The sequence below is a fragment of the Nannobrachium achirus genome (genome assembly GCF_963921795.1).
Source record: "Nannobrachium achirus genome assembly, chromosome: 10".
NCBI lineage: Eukaryota > Metazoa > Chordata > Actinopteri > Myctophiformes > Myctophidae > Nannobrachium > Nannobrachium achirus.
Window position 1 is genome coordinate 40,967,393 of NC_137819.1, and position 27,736 is coordinate 40,995,128.

The 27,736-nt window shown below is 44.0% G+C and overlaps 1 protein-coding gene across 1 annotated transcript in view; it reads left to right on the forward strand.

Annotated features, from left to right (window-relative positions):
* Window positions 1–26,092, forward strand: part of clcn1a (chloride channel, voltage-sensitive 1a) — a gene marked incomplete at both ends in the record, with an annotated part of 58,115 nt that extends 32,023 nt beyond the window's left edge. The window contains 13 exons of the mRNA XM_080735479.1: window positions 417–486; window positions 1,196–1,306; window positions 7,453–7,670; window positions 10,880–11,009; window positions 12,406–12,497; window positions 13,466–13,564; window positions 14,322–14,409; window positions 15,929–16,011; window positions 20,901–20,945; window positions 22,215–22,319; window positions 24,504–24,590; window positions 25,616–25,716; window positions 25,873–26,092. Coding sequence (XP_080591605.1) covers window positions 417–486; window positions 1,196–1,306; window positions 7,453–7,670; window positions 10,880–11,009; window positions 12,406–12,497; window positions 13,466–13,564; window positions 14,322–14,409; window positions 15,929–16,011; window positions 20,901–20,945; window positions 22,215–22,319; window positions 24,504–24,590; window positions 25,616–25,716; window positions 25,873–26,092 — 1,449 coding nt within the window. The remainder of the gene's footprint in view (window positions 1–416; window positions 487–1,195; window positions 1,307–7,452; window positions 7,671–10,879; window positions 11,010–12,405; window positions 12,498–13,465; window positions 13,565–14,321; window positions 14,410–15,928; window positions 16,012–20,900; window positions 20,946–22,214; window positions 22,320–24,503; window positions 24,591–25,615; window positions 25,717–25,872) is intronic.
* Between the last annotated feature and the right edge of the window lie 1,644 nt (window positions 26,093–27,736).

The following is a 27,736-nucleotide window of genomic DNA, read 5'->3' on the forward strand; positions in this document are numbered from 1 at the left end:
TAATCCCATTTTATACGATCAGCTATTCAAAAATAGCGGATCTACAAGGTTCAGCCTTCTCTTATGGTGGTCCCAAAACATTTCATAGATAGATAGATATCTTTATTAATCCAGCGTGACAGACACAATCCTGCGCCAGACACAGCACAGTATGAAAGTTACAGATACAAAGAAGTACAGCAGGTACAGAAGAGTAACATCGCAAAAACATCCTCAAACTAATAAATTGATAAAAGTATATTGTCTCTGTTGGGTGGAAACATCATTATGTCCACAACTGTTACTGTGCAGAGCTATGAGCTCAAACGCGCTGCGCTTGGAGCTTGTGGATCTTCTGCTTTTGATCTGCTACTTTTGGTCCTTCCTTGACACGACCACTATGGTAAGTGACCACTGTGCTCTCTCTTCCTGTGCAGTTCTGGATGTCTGCTGTGGCCACTGCCATGCCCATTCCCTCTGGAGCCTTCATGCCAGTCTTCATACTGGGTAAGAGTTTATTGTACTTAACCTCTTAAAACCCATAGGTTTGTTGAGCGGAATCCCTCAGAGCTCATCGGTTTCCCAATGTTTTCCCAGAATACGGATGATGGAGTTTCGGGTGTGGGGTTTAAGTGGTTAAAGGGATATTTCACTTTCAAATAAACTTTTGCTCATTTTATCGTCGAATCAGGCTTTTATGAACACCCTGGACAGTTTTTAATTTGCTTGATTCAATATTTAGATATTTGCTGTAAATGTTACCAGGCCCTCCTCCTCCAGAGCTTCTCCCCATACACACCCATTGTAACTTCAAACTCCATTTTAACCATGATATATTCATTAAAAACACCCATCATTTTTTCTGGTGACTCATAGTACCCTCCTAATACGTGAGCAGGCTGTGTTTTTTCAATAACTTTTTTCATTTATTTGTAATACATTTTTATTGTATTTTATTTTTTCCATTTACCCAAAGAATTATTAAAAATAAACGAAAAAGGTTATTGAGAAAACACGGCCTGCTCGCGTATTAGGAGGGTAGTATGAGTCACCAGAAAATATAAAATGACCAAAAGTTTTTTTGAAAGTGGAATACCCCTTGAAGTACAATTTTGAGATGCTGTAACTCAAGGCCAGGGCTATCCAGTGTGGTTGGTTTCATTTCATTAATTCATGGACAAACCAACGCTCTTCTCTTCTCTTATGGCTCCTGCAGGCGCAGCGTTTGGTCGTCTGGTCGGGGAGATCATGGCCACTCTGTTCCCTCACGGCATCGTGTTTGACGGCATCCTGTACCGCATCATACCTGGAGGGTACGCAGTCATTGGTCAGTCCCCCTTTCCTCCTCCTCCTCATGCGCTTCCATTCATTCAGTCATTGGCCAGTCCCCCTTTCCTCCTCCTCATCCGCTTTCATTCATTCAGTCATTGGTCAGTCCCCCTTTCCTCCTCCTCCTCATCTGCTTCCATTCATTCAGTCATTGGTCAGTCCCCCTTTCCTCCTCCTCATCTGCTTTCATTCATTCAGTCATTGGTCAGTCCCCCTTTCCTCCTCCTCCTCAGCTGCTTCCATTCATTCAGTCATTGGTCAGTCCCCCTTTCCTCCTCCTCCTCATCTGCTTCCATTCATTCAGTCATTGGTCAGTCCCCCTTTCCTCCTCCTCCTCCTCATCTGCTTCCATTCATTCAGTCATTGGTCAGTCCCCCTTTCCTCCTCCTCCTCTGATTCCATTAATTCAGTCATTGGTCAGTCCCCCTTTCCTTCTCCTCATCTGCTTCCATTCATTCAGTCATTGGTTAGTCCCCCTTTCCTCCTCCTCATCTGCTTTCGCTCTCCTTCTCCTCCTCCTCTTTTAGCCCCTTACACCAGGGGTCTTCAACGTTTTCAGGCCAAGGACCCCTTAGTTGAGAAAGAGATGAAGCAGGGACCCCCACAACCTTTTCATTCCATATACGGTAGTTTCATTGTTTGACAGCACGATCACCAGTGTATTTTGGATCAATTTGTGTTTTCAGATATTTAACCACTTGAACTGTCAATACTGACCTTTCACTCTGTACTTAGTCTGCTCTTTTTCCCCTCTACATCAAACCTCTTTGCTGAAAAAAGCCGATCTACAAGCTCACAAGCTTGTAGATCTGCTATTTTTGTCTAAAGTTCTCAGAATATGGACATTAGGGTTCAAGTGAATGCATATAAAAAAGAAGAGAAAAAGTTTCTATCCCACAAAGATTTGGAGGACCCCCTGTAGTAACTCTGAGGACCCCCTAGGGGTCCCAGACCCCTTGTTGAAAACCTCTGCCTTACACCTTCCAATGGTTCACAAACCTTTTCCCGGATTAGGGCACTATACACTTAAAAATCTTCAAAAAAGCATTTGCGGCAGGTTGTGTTATTATGATCAGATGGGTGGGCCGTGTGCATCAATACACTGATTGCGGGAAAAAATACCTCTCTAAACATTAACATTTAAACATATTTCTAATATTATTATTAAAATTGTTTCGTTAGAAGTGTTTTGACAATTATTTGGGGGCCCAGTTGCAGTACCTTTACGGCCCACCAGTGAGACCCAACCCACAGGTTGGGAATCATTGCCTTACTCCACGGACCCCCAGAGGGTCCATTAGCCAAATGATTGATAGTTAGGAACCAAATGGACCCATCAGTTAATGGTGGTCCATAGTCTAATGCATACCAAGCCCTGGGGTCCTGAAAATGAAAACTGTTTGAGAACCTCTGCTCCAATATACACACTGCTCCTCTTCTCTTCTCTTCTCTTCTCTTCTCTTCTCTTCTCTTCTCTTCTCTTCTCTTCTCTTCTCTTCTCTTCTCTTCTCTTCTATTATGTTTTTGGGAACCACTGTTCTAACATCTACAGTACATCTTGCACTAAGATGCATCCTGGGTAATCAGGGTATAAAGGCCCATTCCCACTGGGAGCGATAAAGTTAACGATTATTATCTGACGTCATGACGTGATGGCACGGAAAGTGATCCAAACAATATCGTTTCCAGGTATCATTGTGGTGTGGATGCTGCCATCCACTTCAATTCAGAACAATATTTTTTTTATCTTTATCGTGCCCAGCCCCAGTGGGAATGGGCCTTAACTCATTTTGACATCACTTCCCCAGTTCCCTGTTCGATCCCACCTCCCCCTTCTTTGAGCAAGACACTGAACCCCTAACTGCTCCTGATCAGCAGGGTGGTACCTTGCACGGTTTCGTCTTCTGTCGCTGTCTTAATAATGTGTGTGAATGGGTTCAGGTAACGCACCTTGTAACACCCTTTAATGCCATATGTGAATCCAGATGTAATCCAGGTGAGGCGATGTCTAAGCCAATGCCAATGTAGATGGAAATGTCAGCTGTAGAATGAGTGTCTGAGGTGTGACAGCAAAATGTCACCGTATATATAGATCATCCTGTAGACCCACCAGCACACCTCTCCTCCATCCCTGAAACCTCTCTCTCTCCCCCCCATCCTTATTTAAAGGTATATTCAGTGATTGTATTTCATTCAAATAAAAATATAATTGGTAAATTTTCCATTCATTCTCCTCACTAGAATGTGTGCTGACCATATAAGGACTTCCACCATGGCATAGCTAGATTCAGCGTTAGTGCGGCCCCCGGCCCCTTGGGTTTCTGTCAATGTGGCCCCCTGGACAATTTAGTTGAATACCCCTGGCCTAGATTGTAAACTACTGAACTCATAAAATGCCACAGTCTTGTAGTAAATCAGTATCATACATATCCTGAAGCTGGAGACGTAGGCCTACCGATATTCAGTGATTGGTTCTAATGATCAAAACGAGAACATTATAATGGTGTAAAAAATCTATAAAAAAACGAAACATTTCCACGCTGTAAGGCCGGTAAGGGACAAGATGACCCCCGGCCACTTTCATTATCACTGAATACACCTTTAAATATCTCTGATGTTCCCATCTCATATTTGACCTTTGTCTCCCTGTCCGTTCTCATTATAGCTTTGTTATTGGCCTGCCGTTTGTTCAGCTCGTAACATCTTCAAAGTGCTTCGCCTCCTTTCATCCCAAACCCTCCATCCCTCCCTCCCTCCTTTTTTCTCAATTACCCCCCTTTCTCTCCTCCTCTCTGCTTCCCATCTCATCCCTCCATCCCTCCCATTCTCCCCCCGGTCCTTCCTCCCTAGCTCTTCCCTTTAACCTTGAACAAAGAAATATTCGGTCAGAGATTTATTTTATCGATGACATTTGTGTATCTGACATTCTTGGAGACTTCCCCAAATGGTGTTTGGAATTCCATGTTCCTTGCCTCTACTGTACTTTCTGCATATGGGATTAAAATACCTATTTTCTTTGAAACAATACGGAATACTAAGGAACCCACATGGTCACAGCATGTCACTTCGTGCCACGCTGCCAGCTTGTACACCGGCAATTTTCTTGAACAATTTTGAAAAAGGATTTTAGACAAATCTTCTCTTCTGGGGGTCCCTAGCACAAAACATTTTGAGATGAGCGTCCATGGCAAATTGCATAATTAATTGCGACCGATGGTCGCATTATACCCTGAAAAACCTCGTAGCTTGTCTGTCTGTCTGACTGTCTGTCTGTCTGTCTGTCTGTCTGTCTGTCTGTCTGCCTGTCTGTCTGTCTGTACAGGAAGTGATGTCAGTGTGATGTCAGTGAGTCACAGTGATGTGGTACAGAATGACTCATATAATGGCTTATATATCACTTCCTGTACTGACAGTCAGACAAGCTACGAGATTTCTCAGGTTATAAAAGTCCATATATGGTCATTCCCAGAAAAAGAAAAAAACCTTTTATGCCCATACATGGAGATTTCTGATGTCATAAATCCCAGGCCGAAAATGAGAATGTTAGGGTACCCCATTATGCCCATATATGGAGATCCACAGGCATCAAACCAAGGCCCTAACTCACCAAGGCCCTGCTTGGCATTACTAATTAACATACGTTTTATGCCCATATATGGAGATTCCTATATTGTCAATATTAAGGACATTATTAAGGACTAGAAGCGTCTAGTCGGCGACCTGGCCAACTCGGGAACTATGTAAATAGGGAATGAATGCCCCGCCCTTTAATGCAAATCCCATTATACTGTTGTCATAGGACCCGTTTTGACCATCTGTGTCCATTTATGCCCATATATGGAGATATCTGTATCTGTCTGTCTGTCGGCGTCCATTTTATGTCCATATATGGAGATCACTGCAGATATAGTTCTGGGTCCATTTTATGCCCATATATGCCCATATATGGAGTTATCTGTCTATCTGCGTCCATTTTATGCCCATATATGGAGATCTCTGTATCTGTCTGTCTGTGTCCCTTTTATCCCCATTATGGAGATCTCTGTATCTGTCTGTGCCTCCGACTGTGTTGCAGACACATGTGCTGGTTCCCCCTTTAATGCAAACCCCATTATACCTGTTGTCATAGGACCCGTTTTGACCATCTGTTTGCCTGTGTCCATTTATGCCCATATATGGAGTATCTGTCTGTGCCTCCGACTGTGTTGCAGACACAGTGCCGGTTCCCCCTTTAATGCAAACCCCATTATACCTGTTGTCATAGGACCCGTTTTGACCATCTGTTTGCCTGTGTCCATTTATGCCCATATATGGAGATATCTGTATCTGTCTGTCTGCGTCCACTTTATGCCCATATATGGAGATCTTTGACCATCTGTTTGCCTGTGTCCATTTATGTCCATATATGGAGATATATGTATCTGTCTGTCTGCATCCATTTTATGCCCATATATGGAGATCTATGCAGACACAGTGCCAGTTCCGGAAAATGCTGATGTCAGACATCAGAATCCGAACCTGGGGTTTGCATTAAAGGGGGAACCGGCACTGTGTCTGCAACACAGTCGGAGGCACAGACAGATACAGAGATCTCCATAATGGGAATAAAGGGACACAGACAAACAGATGGAGGAGGAGACAAACTTAATGCAAACCCCATTATACCTGTTGTCATAGGACCCGTTTTGACCATCTGTTTGCCTGTGTCCATTTATGCCCATATATGGAGATATCTGTATCTGTCTGTCTGCGTCCACTTTATGCCCATATATGGAGATCTTTCACCATCTGTTTGCCTGTGTCCATTTATGCCCATATATGGAGATATCTGTATCTGTCTGTCTGCATCCATTTTATGCCCATATATGGAGATCTATGCAGACACAGTGTCAGTTCCGGAAAATCCTGATGTCAGACATCAGAATCCGAACCTTTCGTGCTGGTTACAGAAAATCGTGTATCGGGTCGGGTCGAGGCCGAGCACTGCACTACCTGCTGTGGTGGGGAACGCGTGTGCCGAATTTGAAATAGGGAATGAATGCCCCACCCTTTAATGCAAACCCCATGAATGCCCCACCCTTTAATGCAAACCCCAATATACCTGTTGTCATAGGACCCGTTTTGACCATCTGTTTGCCTTTGTCCACTTATGCCCATATATGAAGATCTCTGGACACACAGTACCGGTTGCGGAAAACTCTGATGTCAGACATCAGCTCCGCATACAGGCATTCATTTTATTCCCATATATGGAGAACGCGCGTGCCGGTGGGACGAACGGTTCTCGAGATATGCGGATTACATACATACACACTCACAGAGATTTTTTGTTGACTCATGTGGCGTACGTGATGTCAGAGCCTTTTATGAGGTGATGTCACAAATCTCACAATGAGTCAGCGCTTGCACCGATTTCCGCCCCTGTATCTGCCCATATGCCCATATATGGAGATCTCTGTATCAGTCTGTGTCCCTTTTATGCCTATATACGGAGATATCTGTCTATATATGCCCATATACTGTATGGAGATCTCTGTATCTGCCCATATGCCCATATATGGAGTTCTCAGTCTTATGCCCATATACGGAGATATCTGTCGGTTGCGCCCGGCACTGCAGTGATGTCACAATGACCGATTTTGCGCCGATTTCCTCCGGAACAGCCTGATGTCAACAATCAGCCCCGCATAAGGAGATTCCGAACGTTTCGCGCCGGTTAGGGAAAACCGCGCGTCGGGTCGGGTCGAGGCCTGGCACTGCACTCCGTGCCGCGGCGGGGAGCGCGCGTGCCGAATCTGAAGCCGGTGGGACGAACGGTTCTCGAGATACGCGGATTACAAACACACACGCAGAGACTTCTCGCATTTATAGATAGATATTATGTTATCAATATAAAGGACATATATGGGAATGCCCATATTTGGTAATGTCCATATATGGGCATGTTTTGACATAACATAACTATCATGAAGTGGTCTCCATATATGAGTAACTGGTCCCATATACATCACTGGCCAGATGGCCAAGAATTGTCTTACTAGTTTCTCTTCTTTCCCCATCTTTTCTCTCTCTTACCCCTTCCTCTTCCGTCCGTCCGTCCGTCCATCCATCCATCCATCTATCTCTCTCTCTCTCCTCCCCTAGGTGCGGCGGCGCTGACCGGGGCGGTGACCCACACGGTGTCCACAGCAGTGATCTGCTTCGAGCTGACGGGGCAGATCTCCCACATCCTGCCCATGATGGTGGCTGTGATCCTGGCCAACATGGTGGCGCAGGGCCTGCAGCCCTCCCTCTACGACTCCATCATCCAGGTCAAGAAGCTGCCCTACCTGCCCGAGCTGGGCTTCGGACACATCAGGTCGGTGTTGTTCTTTGATGATGTTACTGTTACCCTCTCACTCTGTAGCTGTACCGTAACTGTTGTACTGTCTCTGGCAATAAAGGTCTCTGTCTGTCTAGTCTTGCCTCGCCCACAATGGGTATGAAGCCTCCTTCGGTTTTGTATTTACAGTTTCGCAGTCTAAATCTAAATCATCTAAGCATATATAGCTTGCTGCTTAGCAGAAATGAAAAATGTAAAATAAAAAGTAAAGATATTTTAAGATATTTTCGTGAACAGAAATGGTGAACAGATGGCAACTGCGAGAGGTGTAGTCCCAGACAGGCATTCTGAGATTGTGGAATAGTTGTCGTGAGACTTCTGTCTGTCTGTCTGTCTGTCCTATTGTTTTTATCTTATTTTATTTGGACTGAAAATCTTGACATTTTGTCATGATGAGTGTGTGAGCTTGTAGATCAGCTACTTTCGCTATTGTTGTGCGACACTGAAGTATTAATAGGCTTAGTCATGATGATTGATATTTCAAAAAACACGCTTTCTAAATGTTCAAGTAATCGAAAAAGTAATTGATAGAATAATCGCAAAGAAAACTAGAAATGCACTCTGTCGATGTGCCAACTTGAGGTGCGCTCACCACTGGCATCACCGCTTCCAAAACCACTGGCATCACCAGGAATACTGGTCCCTCATTGCCTGTTACTGATGACGTTGCCAGAGATGTTGGTCCCTGATTGGGCTACAGTCTTCAACAACCGACATACATACGTACATACGTACCTACATATATACCCAGTCGATCGCAGTACTTGTGCGCTCTGCTTGCGCAAGTAATAAGGGATCATTGCAGACCTAATGTGGAGGTGTGGGGAGATGTTTGCTTGTGCAATCCGTGCAATAAAGAGGCCAGAGTTACTAACGCAGCTCAGACTCATTGAACTTCTCTGCTTTCATCGGTGAAAGGAGAGAAGTTCAATGAGCCAATGGGTCTGACCAGTAATGCAATAGTCCGGTCACGCGGGCCCACGCTGCCCCATATCTTTTCTGAGTAGCCTCTCACGCAAACGGACATGCATTGATGCCAAAAGTCACAACAGGGTGTTTTAACTAACAAAGAAACAAGCCTGTATGCATATCAATAGACCTTTATAGTAGGTGTTAAGCACCGTGCGTGTGACGTCATGAAGACTGCATACCTCCAAGCATTAAATCAGCTCTGCAACACTGGGTCTAACCCCAGCCTGATCTATTAATAACAGAACTGTCCCGAGCCTGGCCCTAATAAACCCATGGTGTGGGGTCTTGACTTGCAGTCCATTTGACCTCTGAGTCGTGTGGCTGTGTTCCAGCCCAAGAGTTATTTAGGCAACCTCTAGTGGACAAAGGTGGGGATAGCGTATCATACATACTCTCTAGGCTACCACTCACTCACACTGTACCAGGGGCGCAGGAGGCATTTTAAAAGTGAAGGGGACATATCTGGGAGGTATGTGCGCGCGCATAGCGCGCGCGAAAAATTTTGGGGTATCCCCCCCACTTTTGGTGATATCCCCCCCACTTTTGCCCCGAGGAGGGGGGGACATATCCCCTCCACTTGAGCTGAATTACACAGTTGTTTTACGCAGATTTCAAGGCATTTTTAAAATGAAATACACATGAATTCATTAAGTCTATATTAGATCTTTTTATTGAAGGAGTAACAGGCCAACAGCTGCAGCACTTTATTTTTATACACAGTATATATTTTTTTTTCCCTAAAAATATACTGTATTACCAGAGATCACACTAGTATTTTAAACTGCCGGTCAGCGTGACATGGCACGATTAAAATCTACCAGACATCTAATAAAAAGACCTTTCATAGATATCTGTATGCATTAATGACAACCAGGTCCGTATAAAAGCAGCCTAACACAACCATAAGCATTATGTTTTGGATTGAACTGTTTGAACATAATGCATAGGCTATCCACAATTGTAGGGCCAACTTGCACAAATACTGTACATTAATTACTGTACCCACATTACCATTTGCGCATTGGCGTGACATGTTAAGTAATAAATTAGGATACTCACAAGTTATATTGTGGATACAAGCAGTGGATGCTGTCCCAGCGTCTGGTTTAATAGGACAGGACAGCCTTTTGGGGAAGTTGACAACATAATTGCTCCTCAGATATATATTCCATTCAAGGTAACGTTTTAACGTGTCCAGCTGTCCACATGACATGATTAACACCGTGTTTCATCTGACTGGATACGACCATAGGATGCGACAGACAGGCCAGTGTTACGTCCATGTTTGTTGTTGCCATCTTAAAATGAGCGTGCATTGTTGTTAATTAGTGGTTGAACAATCTTGCCAACTTTACTCACAAGTGCCCTCTCGTTTGAAAGGCTCTGTGATGTATTCTAACTAATAACAACTTGTTTTGATAGTCCATCCAACAACTAAACCGCGCGCCTAGCTCGTATTACAAAGTCAAGCCGATCGGTGTGCACTGCAGCGTCACAGGCACAGCGACAGCGTGATAGAGGGGGGCCCATTGAGGGGGGCTTCCGATGGAGGGTCATTCGCATTGAGCGTCATTTATTTGGACTGAGATTTACCGGCAGTCGGAGTCCCCCCTGGCAACAGGACATAGGCAGAACTAGCACGTTAAAGGGGGCCCAAATGTGAGAGGGGGTTTTCGTTGGACGATCATTTGCATTGACCATCATTTGGACTTAGACTGACGGGCAGTCGGAGGCCCCCCTGACGGCCGAGGCCCGTTTCAATTGAAACCAATGAAACATAGTTAAGGCCGTCAATGTGTACAGTATAATCGATCATATTTGCGGCTTTTTCTTGGACCTGAACACTGGAGGGGATATCCCCCCCACCCAAAAAAAGTGGAGGTGTTAATCCCCCCCCGTCCCCCCCTACCCCCTGCGCGCATGCACTGTACAGAGACAGAGAGATGAATACACAACCTCATTACAGTACTTTTGCGGCTCAACTGATATAATGGGGTAAAAGGCATCATTTTTGCCTTAAAAGGCACTGTTGAGGAATTTGTGGATATAACTTACTGAATATATTCTGATCGATTCATATTTGTGTGCGTGCGTGTGTGCTTGTCATTGGTTTACATGATTATTATCTGTCTCTGTTCAGTCCACTAATGTAACATATTTGATTGATTGATTGATTGATTGATTGATTGACGGTTGTGTCCCGCCCCCTACAGCCAGTATAACATCTATGTGGAGGACATCATGGTGAGGAAGGTGAAGTTCATGTCCTCCCACACCACCTACAGCGAAGTCATGCACCTGCTGGACTCCACCTCTCTCAAAACCATACCCCTGGTGGACTCTAAAGGTACACACAACCATACCCCTGGTGGACTCTCTAGTACACACAACCATACCATTGGTCCACTCAAAAGGTAGCTTAAAGAAGACAAAGACCCACAATTCAGTCAAGGTGTCCTTGCTAAAGCCTGATTTATACTTTGGTGTGTGCCAGTGTCTGGCACTGAAAACATCTACAAGCTCACAATTAAAAATTGTCATTTAACTCTTATCTTTGGTGACTTACAATAATAATAATGTTTACCTACATTGAGACTGCACTCAAAGCTGCTTGTTTCATGTAATAAATTCCCAACAGATCCCCAAACCTGTTGTTTTGGGGAGCGCTGGTTTCAGTTCATTCAACCCCCTCTTCTGTGTTGGCTGGTTACGCTCCTAGCGAGACATATATACTTCACGCCGCAATGGCATTGCGAACAGCTGACATACAAGATCACATCGCATCATGGATGTGACCGTTGCGAGCTTGGTGGTCTGCTATTCTCAGCTGTTCTCGGACGGAGCATAAATTAGGCTTTATAGGCTGTTGCTGCACGAGCAAGAGCAGTTCTGGTGCCGTGATCATAGCACGCTCCCTCAGTTCTTATGACAGTGACTGTAGGTGTGGTTTTGAGGACAACTGCTTTGAATTCAATTATTGTTTAACTTTACACACAACAGAAACCAAGGATTATATATATCAAGAGTATTCATCGAAAGAGAAGATGGCAAGAAGGGGTGCAGGGAGTGAAGTGCTAGAGGATAAAATGGAGTCTTCAGATTATTGAAGTATTGTCCAGGGTATTTTAGGGACAGCTCGCTCACCATTCCTGTGTTAGCTGATCTAAGTGGGCGGGAGGGGTTGTAGGGTTGGGTTAGGTATGGAGTGCCAAGCCTTTGGTTGCCTTGTTGGCCAACATCAGTGTTTTGTTACGGGCAGCAACCGAGAGCCAATGGAGGGAGCGGAAAAGGGAGGAGACATGAAGATTTTGGCTGGTTGGACACCGGGCATGCAGCGGCATTCTGGATTCATTCTGCATTCAAGAGAGCATGCCAGGGTCAGGGTGTTAAGAGTTGTTAAGCTTTGAGAAGACACGTTGCACGCATGTAGATTGGCTATTTCCGGCGTCTGACACATCATACAACGGTGTATATATTCAGCATAATTCAAACCTTTGGGGGGGCGCCCGCTGGCCTACTGGCCCAGGCGCATACCACTTAGGCATTGCCACATACTGTAGGCATGGATGCCTGGCGGCGGCGCCGGTTCGATTCCCGATCCGGCATTAGTCATGATGATTGATATTTCAAAAAAGTCTAAAATTGCATGGATGAAAGAATGAAAATACTGTTCAAGATCTGAAGGTTCAGCCACCATTAAACGCTCCAGTAACCGTCTGTGATTTTTACTTCCTGTTTCCCAGATTCTATGATCCTTTTGGGTAGCATCGACAGGCTGGAGCTACTGGCCCTCTGTGATTGGTGGCTGTCAGCAGAGAGGCGACTCCTGATGCAGGTAAATAAATAGGTCTAAAATCCTATTGGGCTGGACTAGTTCAGTGGTTCTCAAAGTGGGGCCTGGGGACCCCCAGGGGTCCTTTCCCTCAAGGAACTAATTAGTTAAAGGAGCTATAGTCAACTCTCTCATTGTAGGGCCGACACTTTGTTTACATCCTAGTCTATAGACTAGAATGTAAACAAAGTGTCGGTCTGACAATGGCCAAAATAATTATTTTATCATTATTTTACGCTTTTTGTGGTAATCTTTGAATAGAAACACATATATGAAGCTTATTTTTTTATAAAATATTTTCGAAACATTATTTTTATTTTAGCATCCGTTTTTCAAGAAAAAGTTGACTATAGCTCCTTTAATATAGCATAAAAATCTATTTAACCACTTTAACTCTATATGCAGTATGCAGTACATTGGCTGTCCGATCTACAAGCTCACAATGCATCACAATGCAATGCTTTGAGAGCTTGTAGATCTGCTTGTAGACAATATTAACATTTTAATAACTTAATATCATATTGATTTGAGTCCTTGACATAAAACAGTTTGAGAAGCACCAGAATGGAGTGGAAAAACTCCATAATAACATTTTCTAACAAGTCAAGCAGAATACATTTACACTTTCTTTCTTTTTAAATGTTACTTCTTAATATTAATCTTCTGACATATCCAATTTTCCACCGAGAGGGAGAAAGATATTCAGAAGATGCACATAAAGGAACCCCTTGAAAAGCTACAGAAAATCAAATTAATTCATTGAATGGATGAATGAGTTGCTCAACTACTTGCCTCAAGAAACGTGTGTGTGTGTGTGTGTGTGTGTGTGTGTGTGTGTGTGTGTGTGTGTGTGTGTGTGTGTGTGTGTGTGTGTGTGTGTGTGTGTGTGTGTGTGTGTGTGTGTGTGTGTGCACGCACGCGCGCGCGCGCGCGTGTGTGTGTGTGTGCACGCGTGTGTGTGTTTTGTGCAGGGTGAGAGTCAACAGGAACCAAACCAGTCCGCCAAACACAGCTGGGAGTCGTTGGCCTTCGTAGACGAGGAGGGAGAGGAGGAGGAGGAGGGGGGAAAGGTGAGGTTTAGTCTGGTGTCAGCCAGTGCATCACACGTCTCTGGGGAAATCTAAACTCAATAATATGTGCTGGAACAGCAGCGAGAACAGCCTGTCTAGACGTTCTTTCTTGCTCATGCAGGGGTGGAATGAAGTATGAGCGCCTGCCAGGGCGTCAATATGTCTGTACGCATGACAAATGTGTCCGTGACAAAGACTACGTGTCTGTAACTCTCCGAATTATGGTGGTCCTTGAAAGGCGTAAAGCCGCACACTCCTAGCTGCCAATGCCAGTTTGTTTATTGTGGACACAAAGACAGAAAAATGGAGAGATGGAGTTCTCCATTTCAATCCTGTAATTGTCCACCAGTAGAACTGGTCCCAATGTGGGCTGATTGAGTGGTCACACCATGCTGATCTACAATGGGTGTCATCCTTGTATTTAATGTCACACACAACAGTCTTCTGTACCCTGAAGAAGGCAGCTTAGTCTGTTCGAAACATTGGTGATTTTTCTGTTTAAAAAAACTGGCATCGGCAGCTATGAGTGTGCGGCTTCACTCCTTAGTGTTTAATCCGTTGGCTGGCAACCTCACAAGGACCGCTGTGCACCTTTGGCAACAAATGGTCCTTGAAATGAAACCATTTGAGAACCCTTGTTCTAGTGCATTACTAATGATGTTGTAGTTGTCCTCTTCGTGTTGAGCTATGCTCTGGTGTAAACACATTTTCCATATTAAGATGTACTCTACAGTATGTGTGTTGTTGTTCTCTGTAGACTAGTCCGGTACAGGAGGAGAGGAACGGCCCTCTGCCCTCACCTAAACCTCCAGAACCCTCCTCCAACCACACAACTACCCCAGCAGGTCTGTTCCATGCTCCTATCTCTCTGATACATGCGCACACCACACTGCATGTTAACCACTTGAACCATGCACTTGTATACTTAACGTTGACCGAGGTCCCCCAGAGGTCTGTACTTGGCCCTCTCCTTGTTTCCATCTACACCAGTGTTTCCCAACCTTTATCAGGTCCCACCCAAAAATCTCAAACGAGTTCGCCACCCATCTGACCAGTTAAGTTGCCAGATCGGTGCATTTTCAGATCATTGTTTTAATGATCAATCAACTGATTGTGTTCTGAACAATGGAACTACTGTAATCTATTATACCATAAAGCTGCACTATGTAACTTTCTTCTACTGCCCAGGATTTTAACCTGGGTCTCCTGCCCAAGTGCTGACATTTTTAACATTGAGTTAATAGAGCCTGCCTGCTTGCTCAGGGGACAAATTTAATCTTGACCTTCGGGGCAAAATCTGTGTCAGTCAAACCTGAAACAGGAAAAATACTTTGACTAGTTTGGGGGAATCGCTGAAAGAGGCAGCCAGTGACTATAGTTGCAGCAAATAGAGACCAATAGCAACCATTCACTAAAAGGGCTATTTTGTCCCTGGCTCTGGTACTCTGGCGTTCAGACTCCAGTATCATTACTCAGGGGGACCTGGCATTGAAGAAGCACATAAATGGGCTGTGATATCCCTGCGGGGGCGGGGCTGCTGGGGCTGAGAGCGAAAGAGAGTACATCTAGGGACGTGCAGAGAATGTTTGAGAGGCAGGGGCTGACATTTCTAAAAGGGCCTTTTGGTGAAAATATCCAAAATAGCAGACCTCCAAGCTCACAACGTGTAACACTGCAACGTGTTGTGAGCTTGGAGGTCTGCTATTTTCGATACTTGATTCCTACACAGAGAGGGTAATTCTTTCAACATCAGACGCTGCCTTCAGGTATGGCATGGAAATAGGGCATTTGCATTTCTTTCACCATAGTGCCCCCTTTGATGTCTATGTGATGTGTGCACTTGACTGAGTACATCCACTCCTCTCTCCCAAAGATCAGCTAAAAACATGTCAGGAATCATTTCTTCTTCCAGTTCCCCGGGGGATGAATGTGTCACACGTTTTCTGACTAAGCTTTTAGTCACCGCCACCAGTCCCCAGCAACATGAGTAACAGTTTAAGCATTTTTTAGCCTGGTAAACAAATGAAATGTGAATTCCGCGTGCCAGGCTTGCACTTTCTTATTATATCTAAGTTTATCTTATACTAAGACTTGGAATAGTAGAATCTTTCTTTTTACGACAAATGGGGTCCCTGGCACAAACTATTTCCAGATGGGGGTGTGCAGCCAAGATCATATCAATTTGGGCGTCCTTGACTATTGGCGGTCCAAAATGTTTGAAAACCACACATTTAGAAAGCTACTTCTTTCTGTATATTTGATTGTCCTTAATATGCTCTTAGCCTCCATCTGCTCTCTGTCGACTACCTTCTCTCTCTCTCTCTCTCTCTCTCTCTCTCTCTCTCTCTCTCTCTCTCTCCTCAGAAAAAGGCCCTCTCCAGTCAGTGAGGAGAACATTACTGAGGCTCTTCACATCTAAGAGCAGACAGACGGAAGGACAAACACAGGTGTGTGCGTGCATGCGCCTAGTACTGTACGTTAACGTATTTGTGTGTGTGTGTGTGTGTGTGTGTGTGCGTGTGTGTGTGCGTGTGTGCGTGTGTGCGTGCGTGCGTGCGTGCGTGTGACCCATTTACCACCGACAGAGACCAGGCAATATCAACCATGCCATTTTCTGTTACTTAAATCACCTTTCTTCCCCATTCTAATGCTCTCTTTGAACTGCAGCAGATCATCTTGACCATTCCTAATTGCATTGAGTTACTGACATGTGATTGACTGATTAGAAACTTGCATTAAGGGGCACATTAGCCTGATTTCAGACTCAGCTGATGCTTGAGTCTGACATTGTGCCCCATCTGAACGATTTCCAGGGGAGGGACTTTTGTGCGAGCGTGCATGCGCGCGGCCGCACGTGAATGATCGCGACGCACAGTGATCGCGACGCACTGTGATTGTGACGCACGGTCGTGTCGTGCGTGTCTGTCTGTGTCTGTCTGTGTAATCGAAATGTAATCGTTTCAACTGCTGCGCGGATTGGATATTCGTTAGACCCTCCCCCACCCCCTGCGCTCATTGTAGAAGCCGCAAATTTGGATCGGGAAACGGTCGATTCATCTACTCAACTCCAGACCAGAGAAACAGTACACTCTGAGAGTCGGCGGGGTCTATGGGCTGGAACCAGGCTGGGGGCGCATACCACATATAGGCTGTAGGCTTTTTTTATGTTTCAAACGATTTAATCACAGAACAAAATTATTGCCACGATATCGACTTCTGTCGAATCAGTGCACGAGCTGTGACGCACCAACTTGGGAGAGTTTGTGGATGTATAAATACATGATTCTGCGCTACACTGACCCATTAGTACAGCTCCACCCTTGGTGAGACCTCAAGCACCTGAATGGAAGCTTTATTACATCAAAAGGTTTGCTTGTTTCTGCATTGGTTTTGTGTTTGACATTGGGTCACGCTTGGAAAATGCAGAAAAGAAGACGTAGCCAAGATAACTCCACCCTCTTGGAGAGCTTTGACCTCTTGGAAATGGAGGGAATAAACCAGACCTTCATCAAGGAGGACGAATGTGAGGAGACGAAAGGCAAACTGATCGAAAGGCTCCTCCTGCAAGAGGAGAAGATCAAAGACATGGCAGACGAGAGGAGGGAGGAGAGGAAGACATGGGAGGAGGAGAGACTTGGACTGATCAGAGAGAAAGAGGCGCTGACACGAAAGCTTCTCTTTAAACAGCAGAAGAATGAAGACACAAAGATGATGGAGATAAAGACCACAGAGAGCAAGGCCCTGAGGACGCATGAGGACATGGAGGACGTTCTGGAGGTCCTGAAAATTGAAGAAATTGAGGATTTTCAAGAGGAAGAGGACATGGAGTTTTTTCAAGAGAACAATCTGAAAATGCAAGAAGAAATGGAGGATGTTCAAGAGGAGAGCGATCTGAAACTGGAAGAGGAGGAGGAGGAGGATGAGGAAGAAGAGGAGGAGGAGGAGGAGGAGGAGGATCATGTAGTATATTATATCATACATATTATTGTTGGGGTTTGCTTTGTGGTGGAGATTTATGCTGTACTGATCACACCATTTTTTAGGTGACATTTTTAACCACTTGAGCCTTGGCATCCCTATTCTGGGGGGGAGCGTTCTTGTGACATGTTGTGAGCCTGTAGATCGGCTATTTTCAACAAAGAAATGTAGTGTGGAAAGAAAAATTACAGAGCCAACTTGGGTCCGTTGTATAGATGGTTAACTAGAAATACAGCATCATTTGTGGTATAGCTCGTCCAATGGAGAATTGTCAATTGTCACTATTGACCTTGACCTTTGATCATCAAATTCTAATCAGTTCATCCTTGAATCCAAGTGAACGTTTGTTCCAGATGTAATGATATTCTCTCCAGGCCTTCCTGGGTATGGGACAGACTTTTTATCTTATTAGACCCTAATTAGCGCATTCACTCTTAACCACTTCACCTACTGAAGGTCCCCAGGGTCTATACTTGCTCTCTTTTTCCACACACCCTTTTTTCCCCACCAAATCTCTTGGGTGTGGAGAAGAAGCTAATAGCGGAAAGCTCAATACCTTTTTCCAAACGGCTCTGTAGGAGACTAGCCGTCCACAACGTCTGTCTGTAAATTTTTTCTGACGCTAAGCTCTTTGTGCATGCTGCCAGTAGGCCAAGGAAGTACCTCCAAGCACCTTTTTATTCATGTTTTATATTTTTTGAAATATAAAATATAGACCTAATATACTTTTATAATGGAAGTCAAAGGAGGTCAGAGTGAGACCTTTGCCAACTTTGGAATTATACGTCAGAAATATGTCATAGATCAGTCTTTTTCCTTGGAGCACACCTCGCAAAAGCTGTGGCCCCCTTACAGTACATCTGGCTCAAGCTGCATGAGGCTCCCTTATATCTGGCACAAGCTAAGGCCCCCCAAACATGCTTCTTGTATGGTGAAAAGTATAGCCATTTTGTGATATGAGCTTGTAGGTCTGCTATTTTCCCTATATTCTCCCTGGGGTCTGGGGACAGCCATGGTCCAGTTATCTGCCCTGGGGTCTGGGGACAGCCATGGTCCAGTTATCGATGACATCATAGGTGACTGACACCTCAGACTGGCCACTGAGTCTGAGATCCATCCACGGCATGCCTTTATTAGACGTATTGGTGTCTTGTTTTTCTCTCGTCCGGAGACGACTGGCGTCATAGTACTGATGTCTTCTTCTGGCCAGATATCCACAAAGAAAACCATGCCATGTTCCATGTTTCACAGGAAAAGCATACACAAGAACATTACAGACTTTTTGCTCTTGGCTTTGTGGTGGTGTTTTTTGTCTGTACAATTATTTATCAAATAATATTTTGTTTATTGTTTTATCCTGCCATGTGTACTGTTTTTCTTTTATGTTTTCTAATTTGTTCTTATTTTCCTTTAGTGTTTAGTTTGTATGCCCTTTGTAAAGTACTTGGTGTTTTATAATTGCTGCTTAGATAAAGGGCTGCTTCAAGGAGATGAATGAAGACAATTACATATAAAATACAATAGCCATTATACTTTTGTCCCTCATTACACAGACTGTAATAAGAATAAATGTTATTGAATGACCACCTGTTTTGCACATAATTGTTGTTGCGACCAAAGGTCGCATTATTGCGACCAAAGGTCGCATTATACCCTGAAAAACCTTGTCGCTTGTCTGTCCGGCTGTACAGGAAGTGATGTCATGTGTTTTTCAGTACAGGAAGTGATGTCACGTGACATCACTTTTATGCCCATATATGAGTCATTCTGTACCACATCACTGTGACTCACTGTCACTCTGTGCCACATCACTGCTCTGAAGTTGATTGCATGGCAAAGCGAAAGTTGATCACAGTGATGTGGTACAGAATGACTCTTATATGGGCATAAAAGGGATGTCACGTGACGGTACCCCCTTATGCCCATATATGGAGATCCACAGGCATCAAACCAAGGCCCTACGTTTTATGCCCATATATGGAGATTCCTATATTGTCATTAAGAACATTATTATGGCCCATATATGGAGATCCACAGGCATCAAACCAATGCCCTAACTCACCAAGGCCCTGCTTGGCATTACTTATTAACGTACATTTTTTATGCCCATCTCCATGTATGGGCATAACATATATTGTATGTATATGGATACATATTATTGTTAATAAAGGATAAAATAAAATAAAAAGGTCATTCCCAGAAAAAGAAAAAACCTTCTATGCCCATACATGGAGATTTCTGATGTCATAAATCCCAGGCCGAAAATGAGAATGTTATGCCCATATATGGAGATCCACAGGCATCAAACCAAGACCCTAACTCACCAAGGCCCTGCTTGGCATTACTTAACGTACGTTTTATGCCCATATATGGAGATTCCTATATTGTCAATAGTAAGGACATTATTAAGGATATTATGTCATCAATATTAAGGACATATATGGGCGGTGTGTTCCTCCCGCCGCGTCATCAGCGCCCACACTCTGGCGATAGGGCCTTTCTGTGTGGAGTTTGCATGTTCTCCCCGTGTCTCCTAGGGTTGATACCTTCACAAAAACATGAACAAACTCCCCCCAGAATGACAACAACTAGAATCGTCAGAGAAACGCTGTGTTTGGCCGGATGGCCAAGAATTGGCACGAGGTCGCATGTCACCCTGAGGTCGCAAGTCACCCTGAGGTGTCTTACTAGTAGTATACAAGGAGTTTGACTTGGATAATCAATCACACAGGTCACATTCAACATAACGTTGCTGTCTGGCAGAAACCTCAGTATTTTAACTGTTTTGTAGTAGATCCACAAGCTCGTTTTGAGCTTGTCCATCTGCTATCTTTTGCTTTTGAATTTGAATCCTGAAAAGTAACCGCTTTTGACAATACTGTATGAGGTTTCCACTCGACAGACAAAATAATATTTTTAATAAGTCAATACTGGTGGAGACCCATAGAGCACGTTTATGTAGCAGAACATGGTTTTCAGTTACAGTTTTGGATGCATTTCCAGACATTCTAACCTCATTCCCAAAACGCGATCACCAAAAACGGTAAAAGTAATTTCTGATTTCCACCCACAAGAAAACTGTGCACATTCATCCAAACTGATTCTAGATCAGCCTGACCTTTCTGTTATGTCATGATTCTTAAGTGACATTCTCCATCCTTTTTTCCCCTTTTTTCACTACTCTTTCAGAGAGCTTGAAAGCGACTGGCATGACATTCCCCTGAAATAGTGCATAATCTCTTTCTCTTTCTGTCCGTCTGTCTGTCTGTCTGTCTGTCTGTCTGTCTGTCTGTCTGTCTCCCTCTCTCTCTCTCTCTCTCTGTCTCTATCTCTCTCATTATTATCTTGATGTACTCAGGAACCCTCACCTCCACCTCTTTCAGACACAATGACACCAGATGAGGTACAGTGATAAAGACTGAATGGATGAGTGGATGGGAATCAAACTAACCCATTTAATCAATCACAAGCAATTACCACTAACCAATGATTTAATAAAATTATCAATACACACGCACGCACGGATGCACGCACACACACACACACACACACACACACACACACACACACACACACACACACACACACACACACACACACACACACACACACACACACACACACACACAGGTTTGCAATTACTACTTTGTGGGGATATTACACATAGTCTACTATATTTGTGGGGACATTCCATTCATTTTTAACCCTAACCGTAACCCTTAACCTAACCCCTAAACACCTTGTGGGACACTAAAATGTGTCCCCACAAGGTTTTTTTCTCCGATTGTACTATATTTGTGGGGACATGAGGTCCCCACAAAGTAGTAATTCCCTGTCCACACACACACACACACACACACACACACACACACACACACACACACACACACACACACACACACACACACACACACACACACAGGAGGGGTAACATATTTACTAATAGTTATCACAAAATATACACATATGCATTGCACACGTACGTAGATATTCATCCATTCATTAACAACTACATCGTTATGGATTTCTCAAAATAATTCACGCAATTTTTAAACGGGTAGTGTTTGATTTAAGCTTTATTAGTTACAAATAGAGAAGACAGGTCCTTACGATTTTGGACAAACTCCTAAATTATAACTTACTCAGTGTTGCCCGTGTTATTGCACGAGTGTAACAAGCATAAAGTACCTAGACTCTAGGAGGTACTTTGGTACACCTACTGTTGTAGGTTCTAGATGTCAGGCATCTATGACATGATTTCTATGATAGAAATGTCCATATTTGGGCAATAATTCAGCCCAACCCACCTCTCTGTTCACTTCTAGTGTACAATTAAGGTTTTAATATTAAGACATAAAAATGTATTACGTATGGGGATTGGGGTTTCAAGGTGTGAAATGCTCTCTCTCGCGCACGCACGCACACACACACACACACACACACACACACACACACACACACACACACACTTTCATTACCATGTAAACAAATCCACACCAACGCATACACATTCACTCTCCTGCACATGTGCACATCTTGACAGCTGTTTCATCTTTGTTGCATTGTCTTGGCCATTACAGTTTCATCATTCACTATTATTAATATAGATTGATTGATTGATGTCTTGAGCAATGTCAGCTGTCTGACCTTGTTTCTCATTGGCTGCTTGCAGATCAAAGCATGGGAAGAGGTAGAGAAGGACAGGCCAATGGACATCGATCAAATCCGAATAGACCCGTCCCCGTTTCAGCTGGTGGAGAGAACGTCGTTACACAAGGTTGGTTGAGGAGGCAGATGGAAGCATCACATTCTGTCAGTGTCTAATAATAATACAAAATATGTCTTTAATTTATCCACAACTTTCCAACGTCCCATCGTGCATTGCGCAGAAGGTGCAGGCAGCTTCCGGCGCCACAGCTGAGTGTGATCTACAAGCTCACAGCGGTTGCATCTGCGACGCGACGTGAGCTTGTATGTCTGCTGTAATGCTATAGTAAATTCTCGTGGAAACAGGTGGATATAGCACCTTTCATGAACCCAAGGACGCGTTACATCAAAAACAATGAACAACCAACAAACAGATGTTGCAGCTTCAACTTAAGACCAGCTCCAAGTGGGTGCTGCCACAGTTTATTTTTAGAATATATTTATATATTTTTTTATATTGCAACATCACCCAAAGGGGTCTCTGTACACTTCACAACATGAAAAACGCAGTAGCCTAAAAATACAACTATACATACTGTACAGTATAGTATAATGCACAAAGAGATACAAAATAATGTGTGTGTGTGTGTGTGCACACGAGTGATCAGACAGTAGCAATGCCTACCGTCGTAAAGATAGAAAATTCAGAAAACTACAGAATCCTGAAATCAAAACATTAAAATCAGTGAAACTGGCAGGACCGATAAAATCAGTAAAACTAGGGGGGTCATAGTGCAAAGAGAAGAGATGTGTTGTAAGCCTGGATTTAAGCAAAGTCGGCTTCTCTGCCAGGGCATTCCAGAGGCACTTTCACACTCTGCCCCTGGATGTTTTTATCTTGAAGTTGGTGACTGAGTTACTGTTGTCTGGCGTGTCCGGACAATACCACTGTGTTGATATAGGGCTATTTTTCCACCTGCACTGGCAGATCCATCTGGTTTTCCAGGCTAACTGTGAAGTACGGTATCCACCGTTTGGGGAGTGTAGCGACCGTCCTGGAGTATGCGCTTGTATTAAACTGGTAGTGGTGTAAAAACATTATCGATTCAGCAATGCATCGCAATTCAATGCAGCAACGTGACATAAGCGATGATCGATAATCGAAGCCTAAATATAATTATAATACTGTATATAAAATTATAATTCTAAATAGAATATGTCGTTCAGTATATCTGACTGCTTCTATTCACTGATATATCTTGTGTAGTAATGTAGTAATTGTGTATAAAAGTGTGATGCATCGCAATGCATAGTAGAATTGAATTGTTACCTGGTGAATCGTAATCAAATTGAATTTTGAAGTTGGTGCCAATGCACACCTCTATAAACTGGACATGTATGATGGTGCAAGTCCGTTCAGGTCACTGAAAGTCAGGATTAGCACCTTGAAGTCTGATCTGGCAGCCAGTGTTTGTGTAATATGATCAGTTTTGTTTTAGTTTTGTTTTGTTGCTACTACTACATATTTGTCCACAACTGACACAAATATGTGTACATTATCTCTGGAGTCATGTGATCAACAATTATATCAGTGAGATTTTCTACTTTTTTGTGTAGAGACTTTCGATATTGTTTCTTCCCCCTTTATTCTTAATTATCTTGTCTCTATACTCTTAGTTGTATCTACTCTCTTCCCTCTGTATCTCTAACTGCTGTACTATCTCTGTCAACCGAATTACTACACCAGCTTGTTCAGTCTGTTCAGTTAGGCCTCAGTTAGTCAATCTGAGATGACTGAAGTCATATTACAATTAACAATTTAGGCATTTTAGCAGACGATCTTAATCCAAAGCGATTTATATAGATGACATCATAGAAAAAGGGTTCCCAAATATGATTACGTTCCACACAGCTCCAGACTGGCCTCCCAGCGCTCTGATAACGGGGACTGTAACTGCACTACAGCAGCGATGGAAGAAAATATTGTGTAAATCCCTCACGCTAAACTGGACTCTTCCTCTAAACCTAATTTAGTTGCAAACAGAGGTTCGCTTGCAGACAGAATACATGAATTTAAACGCACTCAAGGACCAGGACGTCCTGGCACCCGTTGGTAGATTGAAGTTCCACCCTCTCTCTCTCTCTTGGTGACATGGCGTCTAGACAGAGACAGAGAAAGGAAGCTTGTAAATCGTCTTGACAGAGAGCGAGGCGAAGGTGGACGTTATAAAAAGGCCAGATACATACGGTACATGTCAGCCGTAATTTGGCACTTGACCTTTTCCCTCTCTGTAATTCTGCTCCCACTCTTTAGACCCACACTTTATTCTCATTACTGGGCCTCAGTCACGCCTACGTCACCAGCATCGGCAAACTGGTGGGGGTGGTGGCGCTCAAAGAGGTAAGCGAGTGCACAACCTTCGTGCAGTGGTGGAAAGTAACGTAGTGAAGTACAAGATCACACCACGTGCCGCACTGTGATCTTATATATCACAAATGATGCATGGCTTGTAATATCCGCTGGCGTGTGCGTGACTTGGCCTGAGCTTTCATTTACTTCACTCACTTTGATTCCTCCTTTTCTGTCCCGTCTGCTCCCTCCGTCTTGTATTGTCTTGTTTTACTTTGGTACTGCAATAATAGTTTGATCCTTTTGTACTTTTACTCAAATACAATTTGAACACAGGACTTTTACTGGTCACAGAGTATTTTGTATATAGTGATATTGCTACTTTTACGTAAAAAAAGTAAAAAATCTGAGTACTTCTTGCCACCACTGCCTACTGTACATACGTGTGTGTGTGTGTGTGTGTGTGTGTGTGTGTGTGTGTGTGTGTGTGTGTGTGTGTGTGTGTGTGTGTGTGTGTGTGTGTGAGTGTTAGTGTTAGTGTGTGTGCTTGCTTGAGCCCGATTGCACGTGGGTGTCGTGCACTGAAAGTAGCCTATACCCTGAAGGGGGAAAAAGGCAATAGATTAGATAGATCAGATAAAGATCTGTCTTATTGTATTTTTCTTTTTTCATATGCTCCCATTCATCTTTAGAAGTAATGCGTCAGGCTAGATGGCTTTGGAAGCGGTGGGGGAACAAACAAAGAAACATTGATTTGATTTGGGGGGGTCTTCATTTATTTGCCATCTCAAAGGGACTTGTGAATTATGCATGGCTTGTAATATCCGCTGGCGTGTGCGTGACTTGGCCTGAGCTTTCATTTACTCCACTCACTTTCATTCCTCCTTCTCTGTCCCCTGTCTGCTCCCTCTGTCTCTCTCTCTCCGTTTCTTTTTCTTTCTCTTTCCTCCCTCTTTCTCTCCTCCCTCTCCCTCTTTCTCCCCTTCTCCGTCGCTCTCTCGCTCTCCCTCTCTGTCCCCATCGTCATCCTTCCATCCCTCCTCCCCCTTCTCTTCCTCTTCCTCCACCACCCAAAGCTCCAGAAGGCTATCGAGGGCTCCACCCGCTCGGGCGTGCGCCTCCGCCCGCCTCTGGCCAGCTTCCGCGACATAAGCAGCCGCGCCTCCTCCTCCTCCAAGTCCAAGCATCCTCCCCCGCCTCACCCCCCGCCCTCGGCCCCCGCCTCCCCCATGGACGATGAGGAGGAGGAGGAGGAGGAAGAGGAAGAGGAGGAAGGGCAGGAGGAGGAGGAGAGCGCCAGCAGCACCAGCTCGGGAGAGTCGGACTCTGGCAGCAGTGGCAGCAGCAGCAGCGGCGGCAGCTCCGTGACGCCTCCTCCCCCCGTCCCGCCTTCCTCCACCCCTCCGTCGCTCCACCCCTCCTCCCTCACGCCTACACCACCTCCTCTTCCCTCCTCCTCCATCCCTATGTCCTCGATGCGGCCTGGAACGCGGGGCCGCCTGGCGGAGGAGGAGGAGGACTCGAGTGATAGAGATGATGAGCTCATGGTTTAGATCAGTGCTTCTCCAAACGTGTTCATTTGAAGGTAGAGCTCTTCACTGGTCCAAAACGACGGACCCGGATGGAGGTCCAATTTGTTCCGAGATATCACAGACCCTACCTATTAATTTATACTATAGGATGTCAGTTGTACTTCATAATGCTACCTATGTATAATAAAAGACAATAGTTAAATTGCATGATTTCACCTCGATGAAAAAGGAATCCATGATCGCACATGCATTTTGATTCCATGTTTTTGATGGGCTCTGAGTCTTTGCGCTCTCACTGAACTACACGGGGCGTTCAGTGCGGTAAAACACGGATCCGGACCCGTATGGGTGTCAGCTTCCTGTAGGGTATTTTCGGAATCAGGGGACCCGTGAAGAGCTCTATTTGTTTTATATTAGGCTGGTGGTTCCCAACCTTTTTCTCGATCAGGGTCTTGAAATGGCCCCACCCCATCTGGCCACTTAAGTGGTCATTATGGGTGGGCCATGTGCAATTTCAGAGCATTTTTGATTGTGCTGGATCAAAAATGGAACCAACACTTTAAGCTCTTATTTATTGGTATGTTTTTTTGGGGGCCTTTTTTTACGTTTTCTTTTTTTTTACATATATTTTTTAAAGATATTAATGTTATATCATAATTAAATTTGTATTTTTTTTTGCCAATTATTGTCTATGCCAGGCCGAAAGGTATGGCCGAGGCTTTGTTTAACAATGTCCTTGTGGCCCACCACTTTGGGCATTAGGCCCCCCGTAACTCTCAGAGTTACAGACCTATAAGGGTCCATTTGGTTCCTAACTATCAATGATTTAGCCTGCCTGGAACCCCTCACGGACCCCCTGGGGGTGCCCAGACCCCACTTTGAGAACCACTGGTTTAGATATACTGTAGGGAGTGGAGATTTTTCTTTTTTTTTAATAAAGGTGAAAAGAAAGATCCTTTTTTAAAAACAAAAAAACTAAACAAAAAAAATACAGACTTATTCTCATAGTTTTGTTTTTCTCTTTTGCAAATCTCTTGTTCTTAATTTTGTCCGTTTTGCCTTCCCGTCCACCCTCACCTCCCAGCTCTTTGTGCCATGGCTCGACGCCATGGCTGGCAAGAGAAGGAAAGCGGAACGTAGCTCCTCTATGCGCCAGCGGGTTCCCCAGAGAAGCATTTGATTCCAACTGTGGTGGAAAGTAACATTTATAGTACTGTACTTAAGTATATACAGTACACTTTTGAGGTGCTTTTGTCCATTTTTTTTTTGTTATCAATTATTTTTATTTTCCATAATCAAAAGAAAAATGCAATTAACAGACAAACAACACAAACAATAGCAAAACAAGAAAAGGAAAAGAAAACCCACCCACCCCCTTTCCCCGGACCCTTTTGTCCATTTTTCAATACTACAAAGTATATAGTATATTGTATTTTTAAACTCCACTACAATAATTTGACAGGCAGCTTTAGTTGCAGATTAGTGTATTATATATATATATATATATATATATATATATATATTTCTTTTTTTAAATGCATTAACCACCACTCAACCACTATTTTATACCTTGGCTTTATGGAAATAGCTGATCTACAAGCTCACAACACGTTTAGATGCAGCGCGTTTGTGAGTCTTAATTATACAAAATTTACAGAAATTGTG